The sequence below is a fragment of the Bombus fervidus genome, chromosome 7, assembly GCF_041682495.2.
Source record: "Bombus fervidus isolate BK054 chromosome 7, iyBomFerv1, whole genome shotgun sequence".
NCBI classification, from domain to species: Eukaryota; Metazoa; Arthropoda; class Insecta; order Hymenoptera; family Apidae; genus Bombus; species Bombus fervidus.
The window spans coordinates 11,535,545-11,563,450 of record NC_091523.1 but is presented as its reverse complement, the minus strand read 5'-3'; the positions used below and the strand labels follow the sequence as shown (position 1 = coordinate 11,563,450).

At 39.4% G+C, this 27,906-nt stretch overlaps 1 protein-coding gene across 1 annotated transcript; it reads right to left on the bottom strand.

The window, feature by feature from the left end:
* Positions 1-34: 34 nt before the first annotated feature.
* Positions 35-27,905, bottom strand: LOC139989453 (bicaudal D-related protein homolog). The gene is made up of 5 exons (XM_072007902.1): positions 26,462-27,905; positions 6,262-6,594; positions 3,949-4,118; positions 2,995-3,313; positions 35-2,593 (listed from the first exon to the last, which is right to left on the bottom strand). Exons 1-5 carry the CDS (start codon positions 26,699-26,701, stop codon positions 1,976-1,978), a joined length of 1,680 nt encoding a protein of 559 aa, XP_071864003.1. The 5' UTR covers positions 26,702-27,905; the 3' UTR covers positions 35-1,975.
* Position 27,906: the final 1 nt, after the last annotated feature.

Below are 27,906 nucleotides of genomic sequence, written 5' to 3'. Positions count from 1 at the left end.
ACCTAACGCGATTATTATTTGAAGATACGACAGATCCGTAAAACAGATTTTTATTAAATAAATACGTTGTCACAATTGTTTAGATCAGGTGGAATCATATAACTATCGTACAATCTCGACGAGTGCGTTTCGACTTCATCGATTACTAATTTACAAAGAAGGTTACTGCGCGCGCGAACGCCAGCACAAAAGCTGCGCGGCCGCGTTAAGCGAACCGCGTGCAACCGCTTCGTTGTTACTTAACACCGATCGTTTAATTAAAGCTAAGCGTTCAGACTGGAATGGAGAGAAAGAATGTCGAGGAACATCGTCGCGGTTGACCGACGCAAACGCATGTGAAAAAATTTCTCTACCATGATATCGCACTGTCGTTGTGTAAAAGGTTCGCAGGGTTATAGCTTGGTCGATCGACATTCGCCACTAGCCCTAACAATGTCTTTCTTTTCTTTGTATACAATTTTCGATTCGTACTACTTAATTTCCTGATCCATTTGGACAGATGGACGGACGGACGGACGTTATTAACCGTTTGAGTCCCAAGCAGCTCGTTCACACCGTTTAGATTTTATGTCGAAAAGTCCCAGTATATTTGATCGCTACGGACAATTGACGATATTTTGTATTTCATTGTTATCTTCTCAATAATTTTCATTGAACAAAACTTTGAATATTTATAAACTAATAACACGCATATGTAATAATATGGAGATAAATTCATAAAGTAACAAATATGACGAGCGCTATCGCGCCGTTTGGTTCTCTTCGCAATCGATTAAAACAAACGCTATCGCACAGTTCGAGAGTTTTGTTTTTTTTTTTTTTAATGACCCCTGGGACTCAAACAGTTAATGAACATTTAAAAAATCGCATAAATATAAGCCATTAAAATCCCCTTCCTAACTTTAGAATTTAATTTTTTATGTCTCCTCTTCTATTTGATTTAATTTTTGTTCCTATACGGTATTCTTGTCATTAATGTAACGACGATAGCGCCAAAAATTCAGTTAAAATTTATCGTAACAACGATAATGTATATTACATAGATCCGTATCATTGCAATCAACGTCCAAAAGAAATTTCGTTGTCGTAAAAGTCAACGTAAAACTCATTTGTCTTACGTTATCACAAACGTTTCATATGATATATTTACAGCCGCGGGTTGAAAAAGATCGATCCTCTTTAGGTCGCCTCGTCGTATTTCGTCCAATAAAAAGAAAGAAGAACGAGGGAGCTGGCTATAGCTTCGCTTAAACGCATCGCTCAGAATAATGATAAGTTTGTACCGCGAGTCCGGAGATCTTTACAAGTAGACGCCGCTAGAGATCGTTCTTACCGTGGTAACGAGTTGTTCCACGATTATGGGAATGACGAGATATTCGCCCGGAGGGAAAAGAAACGTTCGCGCTTCACCGTATACCAAGTAATCGCTTAAGTCTGCCGATTGACGCTTTCCTTCTTTTCTCGATGAATCGCACAGACATCTAAAAAGAAGAAACTTTCTTTCGTTGTCTTGCATTCGAACACGTAACTGTGATATACTGTTCGACATTAAAAAAGAAGAAAATAATAATAATAATAGCAGTAATGATTCTATTGTCAAAAACGTTTAGGAAAAACCTAGCCACGCCAGAAAATCTACTCCAAGCAAGAAAAACGTCCCATGATCGAGACTTGATTTCGCGATCTTGCTAGTAAAAAACGAGCTGCCCTGTAAACTTAACAACTATACAAATTGTCGTAAAAAACGACGTACGCGAAGCGCCTTCTATGGCGTGTTTGCTGCTCAAAGTTCGAGTTAGCAGTCTGTCTACAAACGTGACGGATAGATGAGCGGGCGGGTGGTCCCTGATACGCTGGCGGCACAACGAAAAGTAAAAAACCTTTTTTCGAGCGCAGTCTTTTTCTCTCACCGTACACCGGTGTCCCTTGGCTTTCATTTCGCGCAACGCGAAGTCTACGCGAACAGTCATTTTCGTCAAAACAGACCGAACACTTTTCTCGACGAGGTGCTCCGTTTTTTCCTAGCCGGAGCCACGATTTCTGAATTCTCAGAGTTCGCGGCGGTGATAGAGTTCGTGACGGGCATCAGTTTGCTTCGAACATGTTCATCCAGAAGTAACTGCACATCCATTTGCCATTGTTCTAGCTGTTGACTAAGTTCGATCTTCTGTTGAATAGCCTCCATCAGCTGGCTGTTAGCTTGAAGAACGTCTATCCTCGTTTTGGCCAGTTCCACTTCCGCCCTGTTTTTCCTAGCCACAGCTTGGTCTCGAACTTTGTAAGCCTGAGCCAAAATCTCGTCCTTCGTTAACTGCGAATGTTCCATATCGTCCCGAGCTCTATCACGTTCCTCTTTAACCCCGCGCAGTTCGGCCTCGCTCACGCTCAGTTTGCTCGTCGTATCAAGCAAAGCCTCTCCGCGCCTCTTTAGTTCCTCTTGCGTCTGCTTGTGTTGGTCCTTCACGTTCTCCAGCTCTTCGCGCACCCTGTGAAGTTCCACGGCTAAACCGAGCTCTCCTGGTGCCCCTCTTCCGGAAAGAGCCAAGTTGTATACCTCCTCTACCAAGTCCAACAAAGCACCGGGACAATTGGCCTGTAAAAAACCAGAGGAAACGCTTGTATAGCGAACATATGGCGAACTACCTGCGAGTACAATGCCATTGAAACTCGGATCGATCGTGGAGAGATATCTCTGTCGCGCGGCAAATTACGAAGAATCTTATCGGTGTAGGCTAGATGAAAGCAACCGTGTAAACAAACTCTGCAAACACGAGCCACGTCGAAGCGTTATAACTATAGCGTACTTACAGCTGTAGCTCTCTTAAAAGTACCAGTCACGGCCGATTTGTTATCTACGATCGAGCCAAGTGTTCCAATCGGTGAACTAAGCACGTTCATCGAGTTTTCGTAGGCGCTCGACACGGGTTCCCTATATTGCATAGCCGGAAACCGGAAATGGTGGAACAAAAGGAGCGAGTTACGCGAACCCCTTACCGAACTAGCAAGAGTCTCCTGTCCATTGGTGTCCGCCTCCTCCGCTTCCGTGGTGTTGTTCACGATCACGAGCATAGACTCGTCGCAGTCACTCTGCAAACCGGAGTCGTCCTCCCCTCGTCTCAAATGGACGCACAGCTCCTTCAATCGCTTCACCGCCCTCGCCACCTCTGCACGCAAATCCTCCTGATCACCCAGCGAGCTTCCGCTCTCCTCGCACTCCATCTCCGCCTGCAGGGACCTCGGTGGTTTCTGTATCGAGCCGGATCTGCCTCTCCTTTCCGCCTCGATGGCTGCCAATGTCGCCGCCAGCTCGTCCCTGTGGATTCGAACGATCAAACGATCAACGTCAATCGTACGATAAATCGTTCCTCTAAACTCGATCTAGCGAACTCAACTCGTTCCAACAAACTGACATTCGCTCCCACGTTTACGGATACGTAGTTGCCGTCGTTCGCGTTTCGATAAGTTTCTATAAGCAAACGAAAGAGACAAACAAACATTATTACCGTGCTCGAGAAAAATCGATCACCGCTTAAAGCGACTGGAAAACCTTCCTCTATTTTCCGGTTCTCGCCTCGCGGAGAACTACACGCGTAGGCATTTGAAACGAACAACAAGTATTAGTTTCTGCCCTTTCAATGTGCGCCATGGAAAAACTCTCCGTTGTACATACGTGGGCTGCGAGGATTAAGAAGAACAATCTCCTACGATTCTAACAGACGGTGATAGATAACTGACCATTATGCGGAGATATTGTACTATCATTGTGAACCGAAACGATGTTGGTTGTAAGAGAATAATAACTTAACGACGACGTATAGTGTCTTATTACAATGTTAGATGCCTGAAGGGGTACAGAGACGCTTTCTGGCCATTATCCTTTAATTTATCTCTATTAATCTTTATTGAATGTCTTTCGGTTAAGGACCCAGTTAAGAAGTCGTATCTCACCTCTCACGTTCAGCTAGTTTTGCTCGGTGTTCCGCCTCGTGACCGAGCCGATCCAAGGCCGCGGCTCTATCCTCGGCTTCTTCAAGAGCCGCCATCGCTCTCGCCCTCTCTTCCCTCAACTCCAAGGACCTCCTCTCTAATTCTGTTCTTTGTGCGGACACCAACTGCACCTGGAACACGTTCAACATAACTGGCTTATGTTCTATTCGATTTCGCTATATCGGGGCCTGTGTCAATCAGCTTACTACGATCTCCCTACGATCTACTACCTACGTTTGCGTATCCGTACACGAACCACCACGATCGTTGATGTTTCGTACACGTGATGCAGTCTGAGAGCGCGTGCTTCCGGTACTTTCGTAAGGAGAAACTAGCACGTAGAATATAGACGTGCGTACAATCGTTGCCAGAGTGAGATTCAATAGTATGTTAATTAGCGAAATTGTTTTTGGATACGCTTGGTGCTGGTATCGTAATAACAATAATATTGGGTACTACGCATTACTCCTTTCTTTCCATTCGACCTTGTAATAGATACGTGAAAGGGAATACCGGTTGTTCTGTTTGCCTAATCACAAGGAACGCTTTTTAAGTTGTAGCAAGGGCAGGTTAACATCTTTAGAGAAAAATTTACGAAGAGGAAAGTAATTACTTTTTAATTATCCGTGAGAGATCTATTAATCAGGTTAATTATCTTACCGTATGGACTAGTAATTTCTTATTATTATGTAATAATTTTTCTTTATTTACAGAACATATTTTATTTCCCTTGAAAACGTATCATATCATCTCTACATTTGCAAGAATCGATTTGTCCTTATCGACTTTTTTAATTCCATGATCATAAGAGATTCTAATTAAAGAATTAGGCCCATTGAACGGATTAAGTCCAACTACCTGTAAAACAGTTTCATCTACTCAGAAATATTTATATACAAAAACGTTCAGCGTATGTTTTGAAATTATGCTTGAACGAAAGAGGAAATAAACGAAAGTAGTACGTGCTAGTATTCCTGAAGCGATTAAGTTATTCCAAAGTCACCTTTGTTCTCGCTCATTTCCACGTAAATTGCTTCGAGTTTCTTTTCACGAAGTAATTTTCCAATCTCTCGCCGATAAACCGATAGCATGACATAATCAATAAGGTGGACGTAACGTGTAGACAATGTAACGAGTATATTACTCGGAGGGAATTCGCGCGTGAAGGGTATTTCCTGAAATTCGAGTTTCTTCCACGTAAGAAGAGAACAAAGGGCGCCAGTACGAAGGACGAGGCAAGTTAAGTCGATCGTCGAGGGTCACGACTCACGACCTGTTTGCTTCGAACTGGCGTACCGCGCGAACTTCTCACGGCTACGTGTACTTCCTCCCGCGATCTGCCTCGAATTATTAGACGCTCGTACACAGCCCATTGATATCTCCGAGGTCATACATATTCAATGCTGCTAACACCGAACAATATCCATTAACCACGGTCGCAACGGTAAACATCCAGCTGGATTCCCAGAACGATCTAGCTACGATTATCCAACAATCGTAAGCAAAAACAAAGGGGTACTGCGCTCGAGACAATCGTTCGACACAAATATCTGCCGAAGTTACGAGGACAATTCCATAATGGCGTGAAACAGAAGAGAAATAAAATACTTGATTGCGGAAGCGTGGATCTGTTTCGAGAAACGGGCTCCCCCTGAAGCCTCGTTCACATTAGCCAAATTAGTTGAATTCACGTTGTCTGAATCGATTGAGTTTAATTTCACGTTCATACATGTTGCATCGTTTGACTTTAGATTTAGATTCTGATTTTAGATAAATGTCGAAGGCAATGTGATTAAATAAAATAATTGCGTACATTGTGTACCTAACGTTGCGTTTCAAAGCGGCATAACATATTACGTTGTTTAGCAACTTGTCTTCCTTTTAAGCTAAAAAGCATTTAAGACGATCTTACTCGAAACTTGGCATGATATTCCGAAACAAGTAACGGGATCGCATTAGTCAAGAAATTTCAAACTACATTGAATACTAACAACTCAAAGTTGAATGACTATACTGATAAAAATGTGTATAGAAACTTGAATAGATTAAAAATAACATATTTCCATTAGTAAAATGATTTTAAACGATTTGAAGTCAAAGCGACTTTGCTGATAAAGACCCAAAGTTTAGACGAGAATATTTCAAGTTACGTAAACAAGAAATTAACACTAGCAAATTATTTGAACTGAAGCTTCAGATCATCAATCAAATTGAAAGTAACTTGGCTAACCTGAACGTGGCTCAATGCGCTTCTCTCGGAAACTACTAATTTACCTCGTCCCTGAGAACCTCCAGGCTACTGACGTGATCCTGGAGCGTGGTACTTCTGAGGGCACACTTTTCCCTGAGCACCTTGACCTCGATGAGCAATTGCTCTTCCTGCTTCGCGGCTTCTCTCAGCTGATCGGCCAGCCTCGTATTTTGTGCGGTGAGCTCCGCGACAAGCGTCGCCTGGTCCCGTTCCGCTCTTCTAGCTCGTTCATTTTGTTCTTCTAGCTGACTCCTCAATGTCTCCACGTCTGCCTGGAGCTCCAAGGTTCTTGCTTCGTTCTCGCTCCTGGCTTCCTCCAACCGTCGACGAAGCAGGTGCCTCTCTTGTTCCAGACTCTATGACAACAAACAGCGGGAACGTTAAGACTATTATACGAGATCGATGAAAGCCAATTAACAGGCTGTCGCGTGTTTCGATGTCGAAACTTTTCGTTCCGGCACGTGTCGAAGCACTCGACTGTGTTTGTCTATATATACAAATGATCTCGCTATATACATATGTGAAGAATTTATAGAGAGAAAAAATAGGTAAATAAAATGCATCTTCTTTCGAAAATGAGATAAGTATAGAAAATGATACGTAAGATCTGTTCTTATCTAATAGAAAAACTGTACAAATGTTTCACCAAGATAGTAATAATCTTTAGTCAACATAAGGTAGTGATGATATCTAATGTTTCAATATTTGAAAACATCAGAGGTTTTTCGACTAACACTTTGCACTTCGTGTAGCATTTAACATTTTGCCCTGTGTAATTCATACTCGATAAATTACTTTCAAAAGTATTAACTATTTGACTATATTTTTGTAATTAATTGAGTGTGTGTATTGCCATATTTCTATTAAATTAAGTTACAACGCAAAAGAATATATTTTATAGGATATTAAATTTATAAGCTCGAAAAGGATAAAATGAAATACGGTATCGAGTCGAGTTCAACTTTACCAATACTTTTCATAAGTTGGAGACTTTATCGCGATGTTTCTCTAAATCTTCGATATGCGTATCGTATGATCTCGAACGGAATATTTAGTTTCGAAAGTATATCCGAACGGAGAATACTATACTTTCTCGGTATCCATGAAAGTAGATGTTTATTCACGCAGTCTGGTCGATGTAATAACGGTGAGAAATATGCCTAACAAACGATCGTGGCAAGAAAGCCTCAACGCTATTGAATAATAAAAACAAAAGAGTTAAGAACGAACTACAGAGAAAAGAGCAGCGGTCTACCTCAACGATGTTTGTAAAATCAGCAACTTGAATCGCTTGGTTACCTTCGACCTCGAAGCGTCGTGATCGACCTACGAACGAAGGCTACCGCAAACGTCCCTGACTAGAATATCGAAAAACAGGATTCTGTCGTCGAGTCTCCTTTCTCGAAATTGTCACTTCGTTTCACCGACTTGGCATCGTTGGACGAATTTTAAAAAGGCACGCGGTGACTCACCGGAGTCGACGCGACGCTCGCCTACTTCTCTCAGGTTCAATGATGACGCTGATCCTCAAGACCTAACAAGATCCGGTGAAAGGATAATGTTTGGGTGTTTCGTAAGAACACCAAAGCTCCTACACGAGTTTCATCATCCGTTGGAATTGAAAACATGCACGCTGGCTTCTCCAATTTATTATTATCCGTGATTAACCCTTTAGACACGATTGTCGTCAATATTGCCAAAAGCTAAAAATTTGAATCGAATTTGAGATACGGATATCATTTATTAACGACTTCGTTTGATATTGCATTTATCTTTCCTATCTTTCTGCGTTCGAAGAAGGCAATTTATAAAAATGTACACGTACTTAAAGAATTAATGAGAGACAATGGTTTCTCATTAATGCGTGTAGGAAGACTACAGGCAAGATCATCTAGTTTATAATTAATTACACGCTCTTTCTTTTTAATTTGTTGAATCGGTTTCCGGGAAACGACAGAAAAATTCATTCATTCCGCTAATCGACCATCACGCGAACGCTTCGACACGAATAATTCTAACATATCGATAATTTTCATCATAATTTATTTATAATCCGTATATAATCGTGTACATATCCGTAAAAAATTCCCTTGTAAATTATAAACGTCTGAGCTTCGCTTTGGACTTTCTTCGACAATTACGAATCAGGTAATGAGCTAGTTATATCTGCCTCTTTTAATTCAATGCTTAAAAGCGCTTAATTTTCCTAGTCTCGTTATAATCAAAATCATTCTACGTATTTTCATCATCATGAAGCGTGGTCTGATTTATCGATCGCTTTTGAATGAATACATTCCACTCGATAACGATTAGGTATAATTGGACGCGGCACATTACGACTGATCCCTGCAGTTATAAATCACGAAATCACGAGGCTAGAAAATAATTGGTCGTGCTGGATCCCGCATCTTTTATCGTGAAACTCGTCCAAGAATAAAACCAACGAATGGCAAATGCTTGAAACGTTCGATTCACAGGGGAACGCCAGAATTTTAATTTGAATGCGTTCACGCAACGCTAATATGCAGTTTTGCGGTACGAATTGCGATGTATTTGCCAGGTGCCGAATGAAAAAGCAGTTGTAGTACAGGCCCGCACACAACGATCACACGGTTCGATGTTGGTGGAGTTTATCGAGCTAGAAGGTAAGTACGGCCTTGGTTTCCCGTGGTTACTCATCGACCGATCGTCGACGCAGGCGAAGGCTCGTGGTCGCTCGATCGTTCGAAAATCGTCGACCACTAACGATTCGATCCTCGAATTAACACTAATTTCCTTTATTAGGATCGTAATTACGTGTCTCGTAAAAGGCGAGAGAAAAAGGGGAAAAACAGAAAGAATTTGAAATCAAATTAACCAATGGATAGAGAATTATCAATGGATACGTAATTGTTATCTTTGTACTGTTTTATTTTTATATGCGCGTATCTTTTACCTTTCAGGTAAGGTTGTATCTTACAGACTGTTACGAAATACGTAACAACGTTTAAGTAGAATGAAGAAAGACAAAGACAGAGCACGAGGAGAACGAGAAAATTGCGATTTTTATAACTCGATATGTTATATAGTATATATATATATATTAGTCTACAAGTGGCAAGACCAAGTGCGCGAAAAGGTAAGAATTATGCATTAATAAAAGATGCAAAATAATAATTATATATCGCGTGTGTACGAGTTGAATCTGTAAAAGCGAAATACCGATATATTATGAAAAATGAAAAATTTGGTTAAAGTTACGTGGCTTCGACGGTTGTGAAATATTTCCTCGATATTTGTTTGCAATTGAGCAACAAATTAATTCAACGAGTAACGCAATTTCATATGACCGAGGTATCTGGAAATTTCGCGAGTATTTCAAACATTTCTATAGAAAGCATAATGCAATCACGTCACTTTCAATGCCCCTCCAACAATGCCTATTAAAGACTAACAATGCCTGACATTTTATTGCGCCGATACGTTCATCAAAAAGGCCACGAAACAGCCTTTGTCTTTGCCGATTTTAACTTAAACGTCGGCTAATTTGAAGCCCTACCGATTATATCCACCTCAAGGTGGTTAAACTCTTCCTGGGTGCACAAAGAGAGGGAAAAGAACTAGAGGTGAAAAAATACGAGGAAGCTATACGTGGAGGATACAGCAGAAGGGACGAGACACACGGGGCTACGGACAAAAACCAGAAAGGCAAACAAGCGTGTGATGCATACAGGAAAGACAAGAAACGCGCGTGTACGCTTTTTCCATAAGGTATATAACATGGCCGAAGGCGACTAGCGGAGATCCATGAGTCACGAATCTCCAACCCGTTCTCCAACACGACTGTTACTCCGATTGCGGTGGTTTCGCTATCCATGACGCTACCAGCTAGCTCCCACATCGGTGTTCTTCAGAAAACATCATTTCTGACACCCATCGACCTTTGCGTCCACATGGAATGTGCGATTTCTCGCGTTTGATCTCCCAGGACTGTATTTAAGCTTCTCGAGTTTTTGTAATAGTCACAATTAGACCTATTTCAAAGTTCAGGATACATTAATTGGATTTAAATGTAAATTTTTGAATTAGGAAAATCTGTATGTAATCTATGGAAAGATCACGTGTCTGGTATCATGAGTAAAGATTCGCTTCGGTACATCTTGCCTGTCTGTGTCTTAGAAATCAATAAAGTAAAGAAGTTATTACGGGACAATAATAATAAAACAAAATTAATATAGAATGGAATTTGATAATGTCGGGAACTTTAGGAGGTGAATTTGAAAATCGAGATTTCAATTTGAAGATTTGTGTTTAAATTGAACTATTCGATTCAAATTACACTTTTCAATAGAAATTTATTCGTGTGCAATCCTTCGCAACGTAAATAACGATAACATTGCTATTCATACCGGACTCAACCTGTTTCGCTATCTATCGGATAGGATGAATCATCGATAAGTAAACGTTAGTGATCCTTCTTATATATCGAAGCATCTGTTACTTCTGGTTAAAATCAAGCTCGATTATAATTAAGTTCGACCCCAATTCGATTACAATAATATTTGATCCCAGTTCGATTACAAACTACACATACGTATTCACGAGCAAATCGGTGTGCATAATTAGAGACAGCATTCAATTGTAAAAACGTGAAAAGGTCCAAATATCGATTGAGTCACGAATCATGTTCGATGTTCCATTCTCGTTTATTCCTCTGCTCTTTCGACATCGAAGCTAATGTCGTCGTTAATGGTCGTTGCTACATCGTGTCATGTACGTAGCGAAATACCTTCATCAAGACACAGAATTAATTCGCAACGGATTTGAAAAAAGTTTCTGTCTTTTACAGACGTTAAATCTGTTACGAAATATTTTCAATATCTGGGAAATGCTGTTGGCTGAAACGTAAAGCAGATGTAAAACTTTTATACGTGTACTATACTCGTATATCAAGCTTAAAGAGAATCTTTCATCCTACTAGACAGTTCGATCGATTAAAGCAATCTGATTTGGCAAACGAAAAATCTGAATTTCAATTTCTCATGACTACATCAACCGATATAGCTAGCTCGATGAATTCTGTTTCTCAGAACATGCATAATAACGTTTCCTCCCGTTAAAGGGAAAACCATCCACGACAAGGAGATTATTCTAATTATACAGCCGTGACCAGCAATACATCTTCCGGCACACTTTATCGGACTTCTAATTTAATGGCTGAGCTCCTGTCACTTTCTGCTCGAAGAAACAGACATCCGCCCGATAGAAAGGGAAGTAACCGAAACAAGGAAGCGGAGTGAACAGTGACTGGTACGTATGGACGCGGATCTTCGATTTATCATTTCTCTGTCCAACCGCATGATACCGCTCTGACTACGAACATTGCATACCTGCTTATTTGATATGGAACGAACATCATTTTCCTCCGTATACGCAGTCATATACCATAAAATCCGACTTTTTTTCGTTGCGACTTTCTTACAATTTCCACTTCGACTAATTTCTACAGCAAAAAGTTTTAAAAGTTGAAGTATACGCCTATTCGTTCTCATTAACGAGCTCTAACGATCCGCCAATTGCGAAAACGAAATGACGAGTGTTTTACAATGTGTGGCAATCCGCGTATTTCCTTCCTCGTTGCCGAGTCGATCTTCGTGCCGCGTCTAATTTAATCACACGATTAAGAACCTTCGTGCAAATTTATTTCCTGCGACGAAGGATCTTTTATTCCGTCTTTCGCGGATCCGCTGTACCGTTAAATAAAAGACAAGAACTACCTAATATAATGACAGAAACCGTGCGACATAATTACGACGCAATGGCTAAACGAAACGAATCATAGTGTCATAATCGCGTCTTAATTACAGAAGGAAAGAAACGTCTTAATAGCTTCAGCTGCGAACTACTCTTCGTTCACTTTTCAGGACGCGATGTTACGATATTATTCGAGAATACTATAATTTGCTCAGTGGAAGAGCGGGATAACTACACCTTTTCCAAAAACGAGATAAATACAGGGGACGAATATTTCATGAATTCTGAAATCTTTAATAGTAGACTGCGCATTTTCGTGCAAAGTTATGAGGGCACCTGAAGAAGTAGAGCTTCAACAAAAAATTGTTTCATTTAATGTAAACAGAGTACAGTTGATCCTCGAATAACGCGGAAGGTTTGCTTATACGCGGATTGTTTTTCGATCAATATTGTAGAAGTTTCCAGGATGACACACATACTATGTATGTAGTCCGCATAATAAAACGTGAGTTTGTAACAAATTAAACGACTAACGAAGAGCTGTTGAAGAAACAAGCGAATCGCTGTTGTTAACAGACGATCGAACAGGCTGTTACCATATTATTGCCGAGGTCGTGAGATCAGTCGTGTGCCAATCGTCGCATTATCGCAGTATAAATACGATATATGTATAAATAATATAATAAATAATATGTGTACGTATTTTCTCTCTCTTATATTTATGCAATTTTCTTAATAACATTTTCTTCTCTCTAACTTATCTTATTATAAGAATACAGTAATAAAGCATGTATGTAATATGCAGAATAAAGCTTTCAGTCAACAACAGGTTATTATATTGTACATGTACGTACATACATAGTTAAGTTTTTTGAGACTCAGAAATTACACGCGGATTTTCGACTACTCGGGGTGTCTGTGTCCATAGCATTGTTCGAGGGTCAACTCTAGTCTACTTTACATATATTCTTTTTTAACATTACATGCATTCTGTGCATTTTCGTATCTATTTTACATAAATACATAAAAATCCGCGGCCCATTTATGCGTATCTATAGCCTGGATTCAGTCAAGTCAAAAATTGAACATTTTTAACGCTGTAATTAAATATTAAGATACAATCATGTTCCGAAGAAATACCTATTTTTTGGATCTTCTCTTTATCTTGTTACAATTTTTTTTTCTGTTATATAAGGGAAAGACAGGATTATTGGTTGCTTAGCTATTATAAAAGGAGGTCGCGACACGTAGTAATATATTTAAATATTCCAAAGCATACACATTTCTCTAGCCGAGTTCGACTTGACCCACAATTTTTCTAAAAAAAATATCTTGTCACTTACACCACTTTTTCACTCGATACATTTATTACACTTTTATATAAACTGCTTTTATAAATAAACGATTGCCGATAAACAGGTCTTGACTCGTGCGCAGCTAATCGAATAAGTATTATCTAACGGGTTTCCTGGCGCATGCCACAGGTATAAGTCACAGTTTATCAAAAGAAATGGTGCACGTGTTTCATGATTGGCGGGTGTAGCGAATGTTCAGGAATAAAAAAGAAACGAAAAGATCGCGATAATGGCCGTTTTAATTGGCATTGCACTTCGCGGTGACGCATTGCGCTCGCCTCGGCTCGGCTTTTGGCGTTGCGCCGCACCGTTCCTCGTTCACTTTCCCTCAGAAGAAAACGATTATGCGAGGTGAACCTTCTCAGAGAAGGAAAAGGAGAAGAAGTAGGGAGGCTCGTAATAGAGAGGCAATGGCCCGTGACGAGCCAGGCAATGATCGTATACTATTGCAACAACCAAAGTCCATCCGCATATTGCGCGATCTGCTCCAGACGGTGGATTAATGTAACAAAAAGAACTAGATTATGGTATACGTAGGTAAATATATCATTTTGAAGGTTTTTAATATACCACGTATATAATGATACTAAGTGTACTATTTATTCGTTTTAAAAATTATAAATATACAATATAAAAAGAGTATTAGATCATGGTGTGTACATATATGTACATATTGTTTTAAGAATTTATTGTATTCCTTTCACCTCTATGATCACCTGCTTTGACCTGTTATGTCGAAACGAAATGTGCAGAATGTAGATATGTATATTAAATGTATATGTATATTAAAATTACTTATAGATTCGACGTATGATTTGTCAATTTATATGCAATTTTATATATGTAGTTTACGTACTGGTGTAACCAGTTTATTCTACGAAACTTTTTACAGAGTTTGTCAATCGAATAACCTAACCAATTAGATATATGTTTCTTACAAATGCATATGAGTCTTGCGTCTAGTAAAAGGCTAAAGTTCGTTTTACGCTGGTAGAAATATTTTCTAGTATAGCCAATAAATGTCACTTTTGAATTTAAAAAACTTCAAATTCAAAAGCTACTCTTCGTTCAAGAGTTACACTGAAATCTGCACACAACTCTACATTCGCAAGATGTTAGATCACTGACTGTTCAGCTTTTAATCAAGCGAGCTTACGTTAAATTTGCATTTAGAAAGTTTTCAAAGTTGCTATTTTTAGACTCTATTCATTGAATGCTATAAGGAATAATTTTCGCTTCTAACAACAAACTTTAATCAATGAAAAAGTTCGACTTTGAGATCCTTGTGGTTTTCACGTACCAATGGCGATCAGGTAACAGCAAAGCCGGATACGTCCATAAGCATTAACGCGGACGAGAGCAAAGGAAACCCGTGGCGATCGGCGTAAAAGCGTTGTGTAATTTCTCCGGGCCTATTACGGTCAGAATATCGCTTCATCATGGAAAGAGCTAATTGGATCGAAGCGTGACTCTTGTTCGATTGCATTTGCCTCTGATTTCCAAAGTTCTTGTTCGAGGTTCTTATTCGATGCTCTTCCATCAGGTTCTTGCTTAAGTTTCTAGCAGAAGACGAGCGGACAAGGAACATTATTTGATAACACTATACGATATTTTTCGCAGCGGTAAGAAACGAACCGATATATTCCCGAACGTAAACGCGTTGTGTAATTAGAGCCACGTGAACATCTAACCAGGTGCGATGCGTCGAGCGTCACGATTACTCCATCGACACTCGATAATCTAACACGCTCGATCCGTTGTGTTATTTAATTTCGCGCACAATGTACCGAATAACGGGTTCACCAACTTCGACATCGCGTTATCGTTTTACGTAAGCGACAGCTTTGACTCGATTCCGCGATTGGTTGTCGTTGCCAACTCCAAGGTGGCACGATTCAGACCCGTTTACACGATCGAATATTCAATCTACTGTGACGGACCGTAATAAAATCTGCTACGTGTCCTAACGAGACATTTCGCGATTTCACTGGAAGTTGGAACCAGCTAGAAAACTGTGTCGCCAGAATGGTTTCGGAAGATTACGTTCGTCTCGTATCGATATATCTCGCTCCAACTATCAGCGAGCAGGTATCTGAAAGCTAAGAACGTACCTAGAAACTAGAAACTAGTATATCTAGAAACTGGTTGAAATTATAGGCGATAAGACTATCTCTGTATCGGTTCGGTTTTAAGGAAAACTGCGTTTTGTACAGAAAGAAAGTAGATCAAGAGATCAGTGCGGGAACGCGAACACAATGCGTTATTAATGGTTATCTTGAACGGTAGTGAATTCATAGTAACAATCTGCGCTGCAAATCGAGGCTGATATTAAGTAATTATTGTACTAAATGAACATTCCCGTGGAAGTTGCGCGAAACGCTGATAAAGGACGCGTATGTATGCTCCGTTAGCGTAATTCAGATCGATGATCGAAACTCGTTTGAGAACGCGGAATCGCGCGTTCTGCAGGGGGAAATCGCGTAACTAAGTAGAAAACAAGGCTGCCGATTATCTGTAGAATCTGCGAAAGTAGCTAGCCAAGTACACGATTAATGAGATTAGCGGCCGATTACGACAAACTAAAAGGAGGCCGATGTCGCAATCGCGTCAGCGACAGTTACCGTTGTTTCATGGCTACTATTATTGTTTACAAAACTTATGTGACTCACCAGCAATTAAAGCGCTATTGAGTAACAAGAAGTTTGCGGTTCGTGCACCTTTCGAAATGTATCAAGGCTGCCACGATGCGACTAAGTTCGAGTGTTTGCCGAACGTTTTATCTTATCGACTCGGTCGATTCGTCGCATGACGTGTGCCTCGACCAAACGAAGCTTAAAATCTTACGGCAACTTCGACAGCGATAACGATTAAATGCTAGTTTAATTAAATAATGGGGCTCATTAAGGCGAGTGGGATCCACGATAGCGTTGAATTTGAGATACAGAACGATGACGATGGCGTGAAATATCATCTAGAAGAAGATGCTAGACGACATCTGATGCTTTTTAGATTCTAACGTAGCATTAGTACTTGATCATAGGTAAATCAATCAACCGCTGAAATAAAACGAAATAATCGATGTGATAATAATAGCAAAGAGAGAAAAAAAATATGTTCCTTTGTGGAAACTGTGAATGATCTAAAATTCTTTCGCACGCGATCTACTCATCTATCGACGCCATCGACTGAAATCGTGGGAAATAAGGAAACAGTCACGAGCCGGATCGATATTGCCACCAAGAAAAATTAATATTTTATTTTACAATGGTCCCTTAAGCGGTAAACCGCGTCTCGAGAAACGAGCGTACCCGATCTCCCGTTTCAAATCGTTATCCGACACCGACAGGTGAGAGTGCACGCACTTCATGCACGCACGGTGGCCGTACGAGTATTATGAGAACGAAGGAAAAACCGACGATCCAAGCACGAAGCCACGAAATTTTCCCTGTCGTAGAATTCGCGTAGACCGTGCACAATTGAATTGGCGTAGAATAATCACGGAAGGAAAAAAGGTGATTCTCCAGAGACACCGTGCGATAATTAAGTGCAACTTCGCAGCCCCATTTAAAAGAATTTCTATCTTCGCCTTTTTAAATTTAAAAATAATGCAGTGCATCCATCGAGTTTCACGATTGTGTTAACCGGATCGTGTCTTAATCGAAGACTTTTACAATTACGAAGTTAGAAGTTAGTAAAAACATGAATCTCGATTAGGTAGGTTTTAATTCTTGCATATATAAATGCGATAATTGTTTTTAATAGGAATGAAACAATGTAAAAATACTGGAATCTCTAAGAAATAAAAAACCAAAAGAGTAACAGATTGAGTCGTCTCCTCCGATTAACTCCGACTTGTTAACAATAAATATAATTTAACAATTTTCTTTTAATTAAATAAACCATAATATGGAACTATTGCAAAATCTTTCATATAATTTCAACGCTTCTCTTTTTCCCGTCTCGATACAAGTTAATTAATTCTTTCAAAATTTATTGAACGAGTAACGTTTTCTAACAAAATAGAGGTCTAGAGAAATACGTAGCTTCAAACATATAAATCCATAACTAGAACAACTGGAATGAAACGCTGGAATTTCTCAAATTGGCACGAGGTGGAATTTACTTTCCCTAAACTTCAGTTTCATATACCTGAAGCCTACGCGTCGACCTAGTTAACGACGACTATGATCCTGAACATCGATGAAACTCAAAACCAGAAATAACAGGAAATCCATAAAATCCAGTCGCCTGAATCCTAGGGAAGAAAGCATCGACCTATCAAGCAGGTATAGCCATCTTCACGAGCTAACTCCAGAACCATGTAGTTACCTTGTTAAAGCGTCACGGTACATTTGGAAGTGGCTCGGCGCAGGTTCACCGTCAAATCAATTTCACTGCATCTCGACTCGTTTGCAAGTAAATCGTTCGTGGAACAGGCTCGCAGCCACGCATGTTCGCTCGTACGAGGATGCTCGTTCTCCGTCCTCTACGAGCACCAACCGCCGAGAAACTGGCAGAACAATGGGGAAAGATAACGAACGAGGTGTAATAAAATTGAAAACAAACAATCGGAGTTTCCGACTAACGGTACAGAAGCTCTTAACTAGCCTGTTTCGTGACAAACCGCGCTGAACTTTTTCCAGCGTCTCTTCTTTCCGCTCTTTTAATTTCACCTACCCGTAGGGTGTCTCTACGAACTGTTTCCTTTCTTGCACACCAATTCCGTTCAATTTGTATCCTCGTTGGTACTCGACAAAGTATAATATCGTGTCTTTATGATCCATCGGGTATAAGTCGTATCCGTTCGCGATAGAGTACCAACTCTGTACAATAAAAGAGCCAAAAAAGTGAAAGAATCTACGGCTTAGTACAAGACTTACGGCATCTAACGTTTATCTAGCGATCGCGTGACATCCATTTTAATGGTATTTCGACGAAATCTCTTGGAGTTCGTAACAAAGATTTAATGTCGTAACGATTAACCCGATTGGAACGGTGCTCGTGATCGTTTCTTAAGAGAAAATACTTGTTTTACTAGTTGATCGTTTCGACTAGTTGCTCGTTTCCTTGGGACGGCCCTGTGGCACACGCCGACGCTCGTTCAGAACGAGCAGTTGAAAACACGAGCACCCTTCTGACTCGAGTTTCCGTGTGGTGTTGTTAAAAACTTTCCCTATACAGTTACGCTCTTACCTACGGCCGGAAACTCGAGCTAAAGAACGTTTGTTTCGTTGCAAAACTCAAATTCCGCGCATGGGACCAGGAGTATGCATTTTTCGATGCTTGCAACGAATTCGTGAAATTTGCTAGGTTCGTTTGCTAGGTTGTCGCTTGGTTCGTGTTCCCTTTAATGCGTTGGTAGGTAAACAAGCCGAGGAAAGAGGGTAGAACGTTCCTTTGAAATAACGGTTTGCTTTTTCGCGGACTTCCGGTCTGCTTCGCATTCTCCTAGACTTCGAATCGCACCGTCGCAGAAGCGACTGCTCGTTCTATGGCAATTAGTCCTGCCTGGGTCTGGGAACACATCATTGTAACACGCATAGATATTCTTTCTTCTTCTTCTTCGTGAAAACTGTATCCGCCTCTTGAAATCACACTTTTGTGTCGATTGAATGCTCAACTGAATCTCGGAATTCTGTTGCTAATATTCTCAATGACTTCTTTAGTTACCTCTGCTGCGTCGAATGTCTGGAAACGAAAGAGCACGCAGTCCATGGTCTGCTCACCAAATTCGTATAGCTCAGAAAAAGGTATCCCTTTGTGGAAAAAGAATTTTTCACAGGTCATTTCAACCAAGAGCCGCCGCGGGAATCCAAGTACCGTATTCAGATAACATAGGTAACCGTATTAACGTACCTGAGAAAGCGATTCTAAAAAGCGGCGAATATTGTTTCGTATCTGACGCGCTCGACAAAGGAAAACACGTCAAGCTCTGGAAGTAAATATGATAAATATTTAGAGGGAAAGGCGTAACAACGCTGGATCCCCTTATAATCGCCTAACCGCGATCTCACGATGCACTTTCCTACAAATATCAGCGGCATAATAGTGGTCCGATAGAAACTTCGCATCAAAGGCGCGGGCCAACCTGAATTGCATTCGCACTTTCTCACAAGGATTCCTAAGGAATTGTATAATGAACCATTGAAATCTTTCATCGAATCGTAAAACAATAAAGCTAATTGCGTTACGATACACGATTGAATTATTTGTAACGTTTACCAGTGCAGGATTACGTTGCTCCCAAGTTAATAATTTCTGCCAACTATCGAGAACCTAGACAAATTGAGTAACAGTTGAACAACATTGTTACGAAATACACGTTTTGTTCTCACGACATCTGCCAATGCTATACCAACACTTTATCCAACTGTTTATTCTCTACGTATCATTAACGTGAAAAGAAGAACACCGAAATAACAAATTTCTGACACGAACGATAATGGGGATACGCCAATGGTTAGCAGAATGATGGTGCGTATCCCGCGGCTAATTATCGCGAGGTTAATGAATTTTTAATAGATAGAATCGCGCCACGAGCAAATGGGCAGATCGCGTAATTCACGCGCTCGAAATTCCCAGGTCACCGGCTGCGAGGAGCCCGTGGAATCTCGGCTTTCTAGATCTCGGCTGTGCCAACCGTGTAAGTGCCGCTTTTTATTGCCGACACGGTGCCGCGATTATTCTACCGCCGCTTTCAGACTACCAATTATACAATAACGAGAGGCAAACGTAGCGGCTCGATCTCATTGCTACTTTAACCCACTTCTTCTTTCGGCATCTATTAACAGTGCATCAAAAGCTCGATAATTTTGGATCAGTGATACCGAAGTCCTTGGAACCTCCTAGGTTCATCGCCCTCTTTTTTAAATATGTGTTTCAGCTACTCTGAATTTTCTTTAAATAGACAGTTTGAAATAGCTCTCTGTTATTAGACATGTGACAAATGTTTCGCAGTATTTAATAAGATAATTTATATTTAATAAGATAGTTTAATGAAGTTTTTTAAAATTGTTAGGTCAGTTGTTTCTTTTTAAAATACACTTTCCAGTTTTGTTGAATTGTTTCGAAATTTGAAACTACGAATAGCTTTCTGTTATTGTATAACGAACGTTTTTGATACCTTTCCCTGTGTAAAGTGTTTCTACGAAAGGTTCTACTTCTTCCGATAATCGTTCAATTGCGTTCAATTCATACTTTCATTAGTCTCTAACGAAGTATAATATCGACAAATCTTGTGATCCGAAGATCGAACAGCGACAGTACAGTTTTTAAAGATCCTTACACGCATTGTTTCCCTTTTAACTCTGAAATATTATGTTGTGGTATTGTGTTTGTCACTCGTTTTTATCTTACTTATTTTTAAAACACAGTACTTCTTTATGATTTTCTGATAATTTCATGTTATAAAAAGCCTAGAATTAATCAATATTTAATTTGAATATCTTTCAAACGATTTACATTAATAAAATTATACCATTCAACAAACTAAACTCTAATTTAACTCCTTTTCATAGTTACTCCAGCATAGATATGAAACTATAGAATTAAATTTAAAAATTTTGTAAAACACAAAACCGAAATAGCGTCTTATTATTGCATATAAAGAATAATTATTTCCGTCACATTGAATATTAACACTACATCATTACACATCATACGTAGTTGTAAATGAAGCAAGCGTGCATTACAAGACTATGCCACGCGAATATTAATTAGAATCTTTAAACGGAACTCACTGTCCTTTGTCTCATTAACTCTTGTAAAAACACAGGTCAAATTCCTAATGATAGAAACATTAATTCCTAACCGATGTCTTTTAAAGTCTAATCGCCGATAAATTAACAACATTTGAATTTCATAATTTCAAAACTCTTCCGTGACTAATTGTGAGTGGCTCCGTTTCAACGCCTGTACGCATAAATCCATTGTCCGTTTTCGCTATTAAAATTCTTTTCCCTCGATTACCATACTATTTTTCGTTGTTCGGCCACGGAAGGGTTACCATTGAGCGTTCCATTATTATTAAATAATCGGATATTTCGCAACGCATCGATGCCATCGACCGATCGTCCAAAAAGGATAACACACAATCGAACAACCGTTTAGTTGCCACTCGATTCTGCATAATTCATGCGAGGGTATAACAAACTACGATACAATGGAATCAAAGAAACAGCTGGCGGACGAGTTGGAGGTGGATTGGTCGGGGAAACCGTCGATCGGTCGTTGTTAAAATGCTTTCTAGAGGCTTTACGTAACTTTTTAAGCATACACCACATGTGCGATAACGCCGGATACGCGAACTTGTAAAAGTAACATGAACGGGTTTAATTAAAGTAACCGGAAACGAAATATTGTAACCATTCGATCAAAGGCTCGTCATGGCTACTTCATGCGAATCCTTCTTGCAATTCACACACGCACCTTATACCAACGTGTATCTGGACAAGTTCACGCATAGTCGTGCGTCGTTTATGAACGAGAAGGCCATCGTGAAAGTGAAATTGTTGAAAGCAACGCGGAGTAAATCGAACAAAAACCGAGGGAAAAAAGGAGAGAACCGACGCGTTCATGGATATTTTCTTAACGATACCGGATAAGAATATACTCCAGTATCGTTCATTTCAGAAATAATCCATTCACGTGAATCGCACGTGAACATAATAAAGTGAGAATAGACGGGCAATAACGCGGGTATTAACGACGCGGTACAATCGATGACGATATCTCTTTGACACGATACTGTTCTAGCTTTGTATAATTATCGACCAAAGTGACGATGCACCACCGATAAAATATCGTTTTCTCGAATGTGTCGCTTCTTTAGCGATTCCATGCATCTTCGCCGAATGCTATGACGCAAGCTATAATTATATCCGGTAGCAAGGCGGAAGACACGTAGATCCGTTCGAAAGAAAGCACAATCATTTCTGGAATGCATCACGTTGCGATATAAAAAGAATCGCGAACGTCCAAGTAATCGTAATGTTCGCGTGTTTTGTCTTTCGCTCGCCAGAATTTTTCCTTTCAGCGAAATTGAATGAAACCCTGAGCAGAGAGAAATGTAACATTCGATAGAAATTCTCCAGGAAATACGCATTCCGGCGGAACCAACTTCCCTCGTGTCGAATCGCTCTGTACATTAATTCCACAACCTCCGAAAAAATCTTTTCATATTCAACAAATGGTCGAAAGTTTCAAGTCTCAATCAGACGAAGTTTGAAGTAACCCAGTGAACTGAATCCCAGTTTATAAGCGTGAGCCAGACACCATGTGTAACTAGCATTGTAACCAAAGACAAAAGAGAAACACAGGAGCGTGCTCATAGCGTGTTCTCCGGAGGTCAAAAATACGGTGACAGGCAAAACGCGGAAAGATAGACGAAGAAGCGGGTACGCGGGCAGGCAGACCGTGATGCCGGGCATTGTCTTTGACGTTACGTTGCCTAAGACCTAAGTGACTTGTTTCCACGCTTTCGTGGCTTTCTGTCCACCACCGTACGACTACCTACTCCAAGTCGGCAAGTTACATGCCATCGCAACATGCGGACAAGCTACTCTGTGTCTTTATTGATTCAAACCACTAAATATTATAGCAAATGCAGTGGCGATCGTATAGGTACGCGAATTCTTGCTCGTAAATTCAATAATTGTATTGTGCAAATTTTTATTTCTCTTTTTTCCTATAATATAAAATTGAAGATACGTTTCTTGTACTTTGAGGCACAAAAAGTACAGACCGGTTGTCAGAATTTTATTTCCAGCAATAATTACACAATAAGTTAATCTAAATGTAAATTTATTCGTTATTTATGTTCATTATACCAATATTTTGGAGTCCGCATAAATTTACTGATAACTTCAACCAGTAGCCGGCGTATTTTGATAAAAACTTTCAAGTTTGTAAATTTTACATAATCGATCGACTTACACGTGACACCAATGCGGTAGTGTCATCGAACGCTAACATTTGGCCTGCACTTGACAACACGTTGTTATCACCACATATGAAAAAGTTAATACAATAACCGCTCCGTTTTATTTCCTATATATATATATGCATATATGTGCATATTTTATATAACTATAAACAGTTTCTTTTTCTATGCACGCATTGTATGTTCACAGTCTCTCAATAACCTTTCGCGGAATACATAATTGTAATGAAAAAGATTTATATAGTTACGTGGTTCGAACATCTCAATTTTACGCTTTCCAAGCTGTAGGACGATATTACGAATGCATATAAATTCCACTTGTGGTAATGATCTCGCGTGAGACTTCCATACAAAAACATACATAGAAAGCCATCGTATATGTATATCTAAAATCGCGTTGAATGCTCTAACAGTTAGGTAGAATTACAAATACTGTACAGGAAGGTTCGTGATTATTGCGATTAACGTGTTTTCCGCTGCTCCAAACAAGTGATTCCGCGATTTTTCCTTAAATTCTGATTGTTCGAGCATCGTTTAACAGAACGCTGTTAATAATATTTTCACAAGTTACGTGACACACAAGAATGACTCGGCAACGAACAAAATTAGCGATGAAAACGGCGAAAAATCTGGAAATTTTATTCTGGTATTCCCGACAATTTGATGTATAATATACTGTTAGTCGAATATAACGGTTTTTAAATTTTGGATTCTTATTTTGTAAGCACCAAGTGTAAAATAGAACACGATATTAATCTTATTAGTAACATGTAAAACTGAACAGTTAAACTTATAAACTTATAAAATATTTATAAAATATATATATACATAATTTTTGAGGAAGAAAATTGACAAATTATTTTCCAATAAGATTTCGAACTTGTCATATTTGGAATCGTATTTAAATAAAATATAAAAATATGTAATACAACGTGAAGGACACGAGAAAGAAAACGTTAACAATTACGTTATTATTGATTTTTGTATTTCAATGTGAAATTTTGTGAAAATGGAATATTTCACTATAAAATAGTAGAGATATACAAAAGCTAAAATAGCCAAAGGTACAGTTAACGAACTTTTGTAGATTTCAAATAAAAATTGGAAGTTTTTGTGTGATTTTATAGTTATGAGATGCGATGTAAACTGTGTAAAATCATTTTTTTTAATTTATTTCTATGTAGCTGTCGGTTGCAGCAATATCAAGCAGTCGAAAGAGAAAAGTAATACGTTGATCGCGGTACAAATGCGTCGCACCGAACGCGAAAGCGACTCGACAAGGTGAAAAATGAAATCGGCACACGTGACGGAGAGAAGTTTATCAACGAATGACGCTGCGCTCAATGTCAGCGTTGCCATTAGTTTTCGCAGATAAATTTATCGTCCGCCACGATCTCGAATCTCCATCGCGGCACGGCACTCGTTAAAAGTGCATTTGAAATTCAGAGTCGTGCCCCGTGGCCCGATTCCGGCGAAATCCGCGGAGAAACGTTTTATCCGCTCGCGAGCCTGCACCTCGACTTTCATTTTTCGTTTTTCTCCTTTCTTTTCTTTCCTTGTTTCGATTCATTCTTGTGAAAAGTCGACAGAAGTTATGAAAACTTCCAACAGGAGAATGCGCACACGCAATGCGAATTGCTCGCTAATAGACCACCGTTTGAGGCAGCCACTCCAACAACCCTAACCGATCCACTAGACTACTGTTTCGGGAAATATTCGAATGCTATTCAAAACAAATGAATATAAAATGTTCGTTACTGATCGAATTTTTATCATCGCAATCCCAAATATTTTGTTTTCTTTTATAAGTGATCCTTGGAGGTCGCCTTTTATGACAGAAACAATTTTACCATTTCTTATGACAAGACAAAACTTGATCCAAAACAATGATATTTTCTAATTGTACACAATAAATATAAATATATATATTTATTTATAATATATAATATAATAAATATATATTTATTGTGTACAGTTAGGAAATACTATTGTTTATATATATATACGATGTTATAAAATCTTAAAAATATGTACTTCATTCTCCAAGTCATTATATTGCGCATAAAAAGTAATGAAAATTTGTTTTCCGCCACGTTTCTCATAAATCTACCAACTACAGGAAAAGTACTGAGTAATTAATAGCATAAACATCCTGTATGCTAACAAGCAGGATCTACTACCATATTGTAAAACTTTACGTACATATATGCTTTGTTATTTATTATGGAAGTTCTCTTTTTTAACGTCATGATTTTTGCTTTAACTGACGCGATCAAAGCGATATCATGAACATATCGTAAAAATACACACAGTTTCTGATCTGAGACGTACAAAATAAACGCGTTAAAGCTATTATGATAAGAATAATTGTGAAAAGATAACCGTATTTTAGAATGACCTAGACCAAGGACAGCTAGTTGATTAGGTTTTTTTTTCCAACGATTCACGCGCGTGCTGGCATACAGTCGTCCTATAGCTCTACCTACACTATTCATAGATCAGTTAGAGGCTTTTTTTATTCTATTAATACGAGATGATACGGCGACTCCCTTAATGCGAGCTTTCAGTGTAATGAAACGGTGTGTAACCGGTCTGTGCGAGAACTCTAGAGGCAAACCACTCCTCCACGATTAATCTAATAAAACCTTCCCTTACGCAATGCGAATCGGTGCCGTTAATCTTCCGACGAACTGTTATGCCATATCACTTTCAGCTATAACATTGATTTCGATATAAACGAACCTATCGCGAGACAACGATTTTATCGTCTTATATTTTCTTTTTTCTTGATTAAACAGACTACCTTGATCATATCCAATTATAAGACACTTTCTTTATCTCTCACAACACAAATTGATATAGTAGTTAATAAACTTATGCTGTTTATTACACAAAATTCCTTCCATAAAACGCAATGGAAATGTATCATATATATATAAGAATGGAATCTCTGGTAATTTTCGCAACAATTTTTTTATTCTTATTGATAATATCGTATTCAATATAACAATTCGTTTTGCAATTGGTAAATTAACGAGATTTAAGTCAATAGCGTTTTTCCTAACAAGGAAATTAACAATGAAGTATATCTAGTGTTATAATAATATGATAACTTCATGATACTGTAATAAAGTAACTAGAATGAGGGGCTAGAAACCCAAAAACATAACCGATCAACTTCAAATAAAAGCTTACCTCTAATTTTGAAGAGTACTCCTCAGTGAGTGCTTCACTCTGTCTGGTTAATTCCTGGTTCCTTTCTAACAGCGCTTTTCCCAATTCTGCGGCTAATACAAGGTCTTTGTCACGTTTTTTTAGAAGTTCTACCGGATCCTCGAGGTCCTCCTGGTCTAGGGAATTTCGTCGCGCTTGAAGATCGGATATCATATCCTCCAGAGCGTACGGCTCCGGATGGCCGTCTTTTTTCGGTAGCATCGTGGTAGCGAGTCGTTACACGCTCGCCAATTGTCGATCGAATGTCACGTGTTAGGCCAACGCGTGACTTTTATTCTCGTTCGTAATGATGACACTCGCGAAACCAGGTGGTCGATCGTCTCAACGTCACAGTCATTTGTAATGCACAAAATGCGGGTATACACACTGATCAACACGGGCAATCCAATAGAAGTAACGTAGTTTGAATGTCGCGTACCACGCGATACTTGTGTCGCGAATGATTGACGTTAATACGTAGTATGTACATATCTAAAATCTCGCTCGAAAAGCGATATCGTTGAAGCTTGCTCGATCTTGATTTTTTATCGAAGAAAATCCTTGGCGTATGTTATGCAGATAATTGAAAATGTATCGACTCCTCAACAAAATATATAAAACATAAAGTGGGATCTTTAACTGCTTCTTCCTATACGATTAAAAGCTTTGATAACTAAGGTAGCTTATCTTCAAGTTAGAAATATTCGAATGTGCGTTGTGCGAATATTACGCTGATTCAAAATTTGGAAAACATAATTGAATAACGTGAGTCATACCGCTCACCTTCGAATATTGTAAATAAATTGCACGACGTGTGCAAAAATAAAGACCGTGTAGAAGTTCACTTTTTCCTCGCCTCGACTCGTGCACGACACGTTGGAATCCAAACAGGTTCTCTCGTCGATCAGTAAAGTCTCTCACTATCGGGAACGATCAGCTGTGATCACATTCACGGACGTAATCTTTCGACGAGTATATTACTCTCGAATAGTTCCATAAATCGTAGCCAATACACGATTCGTCACACTACACATGCACGTTCGCACGATCGAATCACTTCGAAATAATTTGAAAATAAAGAGTCCCCGCGAGATATGCCGCGAGAAAATCCTAGGTTAGTATCGATCGACATTCGACATGATCGCTTGTCGATCGATTGTCAATCGATTGTCAATGCAACATTCTCCGACGAGTGAAAAAACCAGGTGAATTGTTACGGGACTAATTCCGTTGTTCTGCTCCGTTTCCTCGTTACTACACGCGAACATAGAGGCAGCAACGATTCCTGGCTTTACGATAGAAAGTCAACAATGTAACCACGCTTCGAAACGACCAACATGGGTATAACATACGGACGTAACCCCTCTACCGTCTTGCTCACGATCGTTTCCAGGTACGATACACACGCAGAAATTGCCGCACTGCTC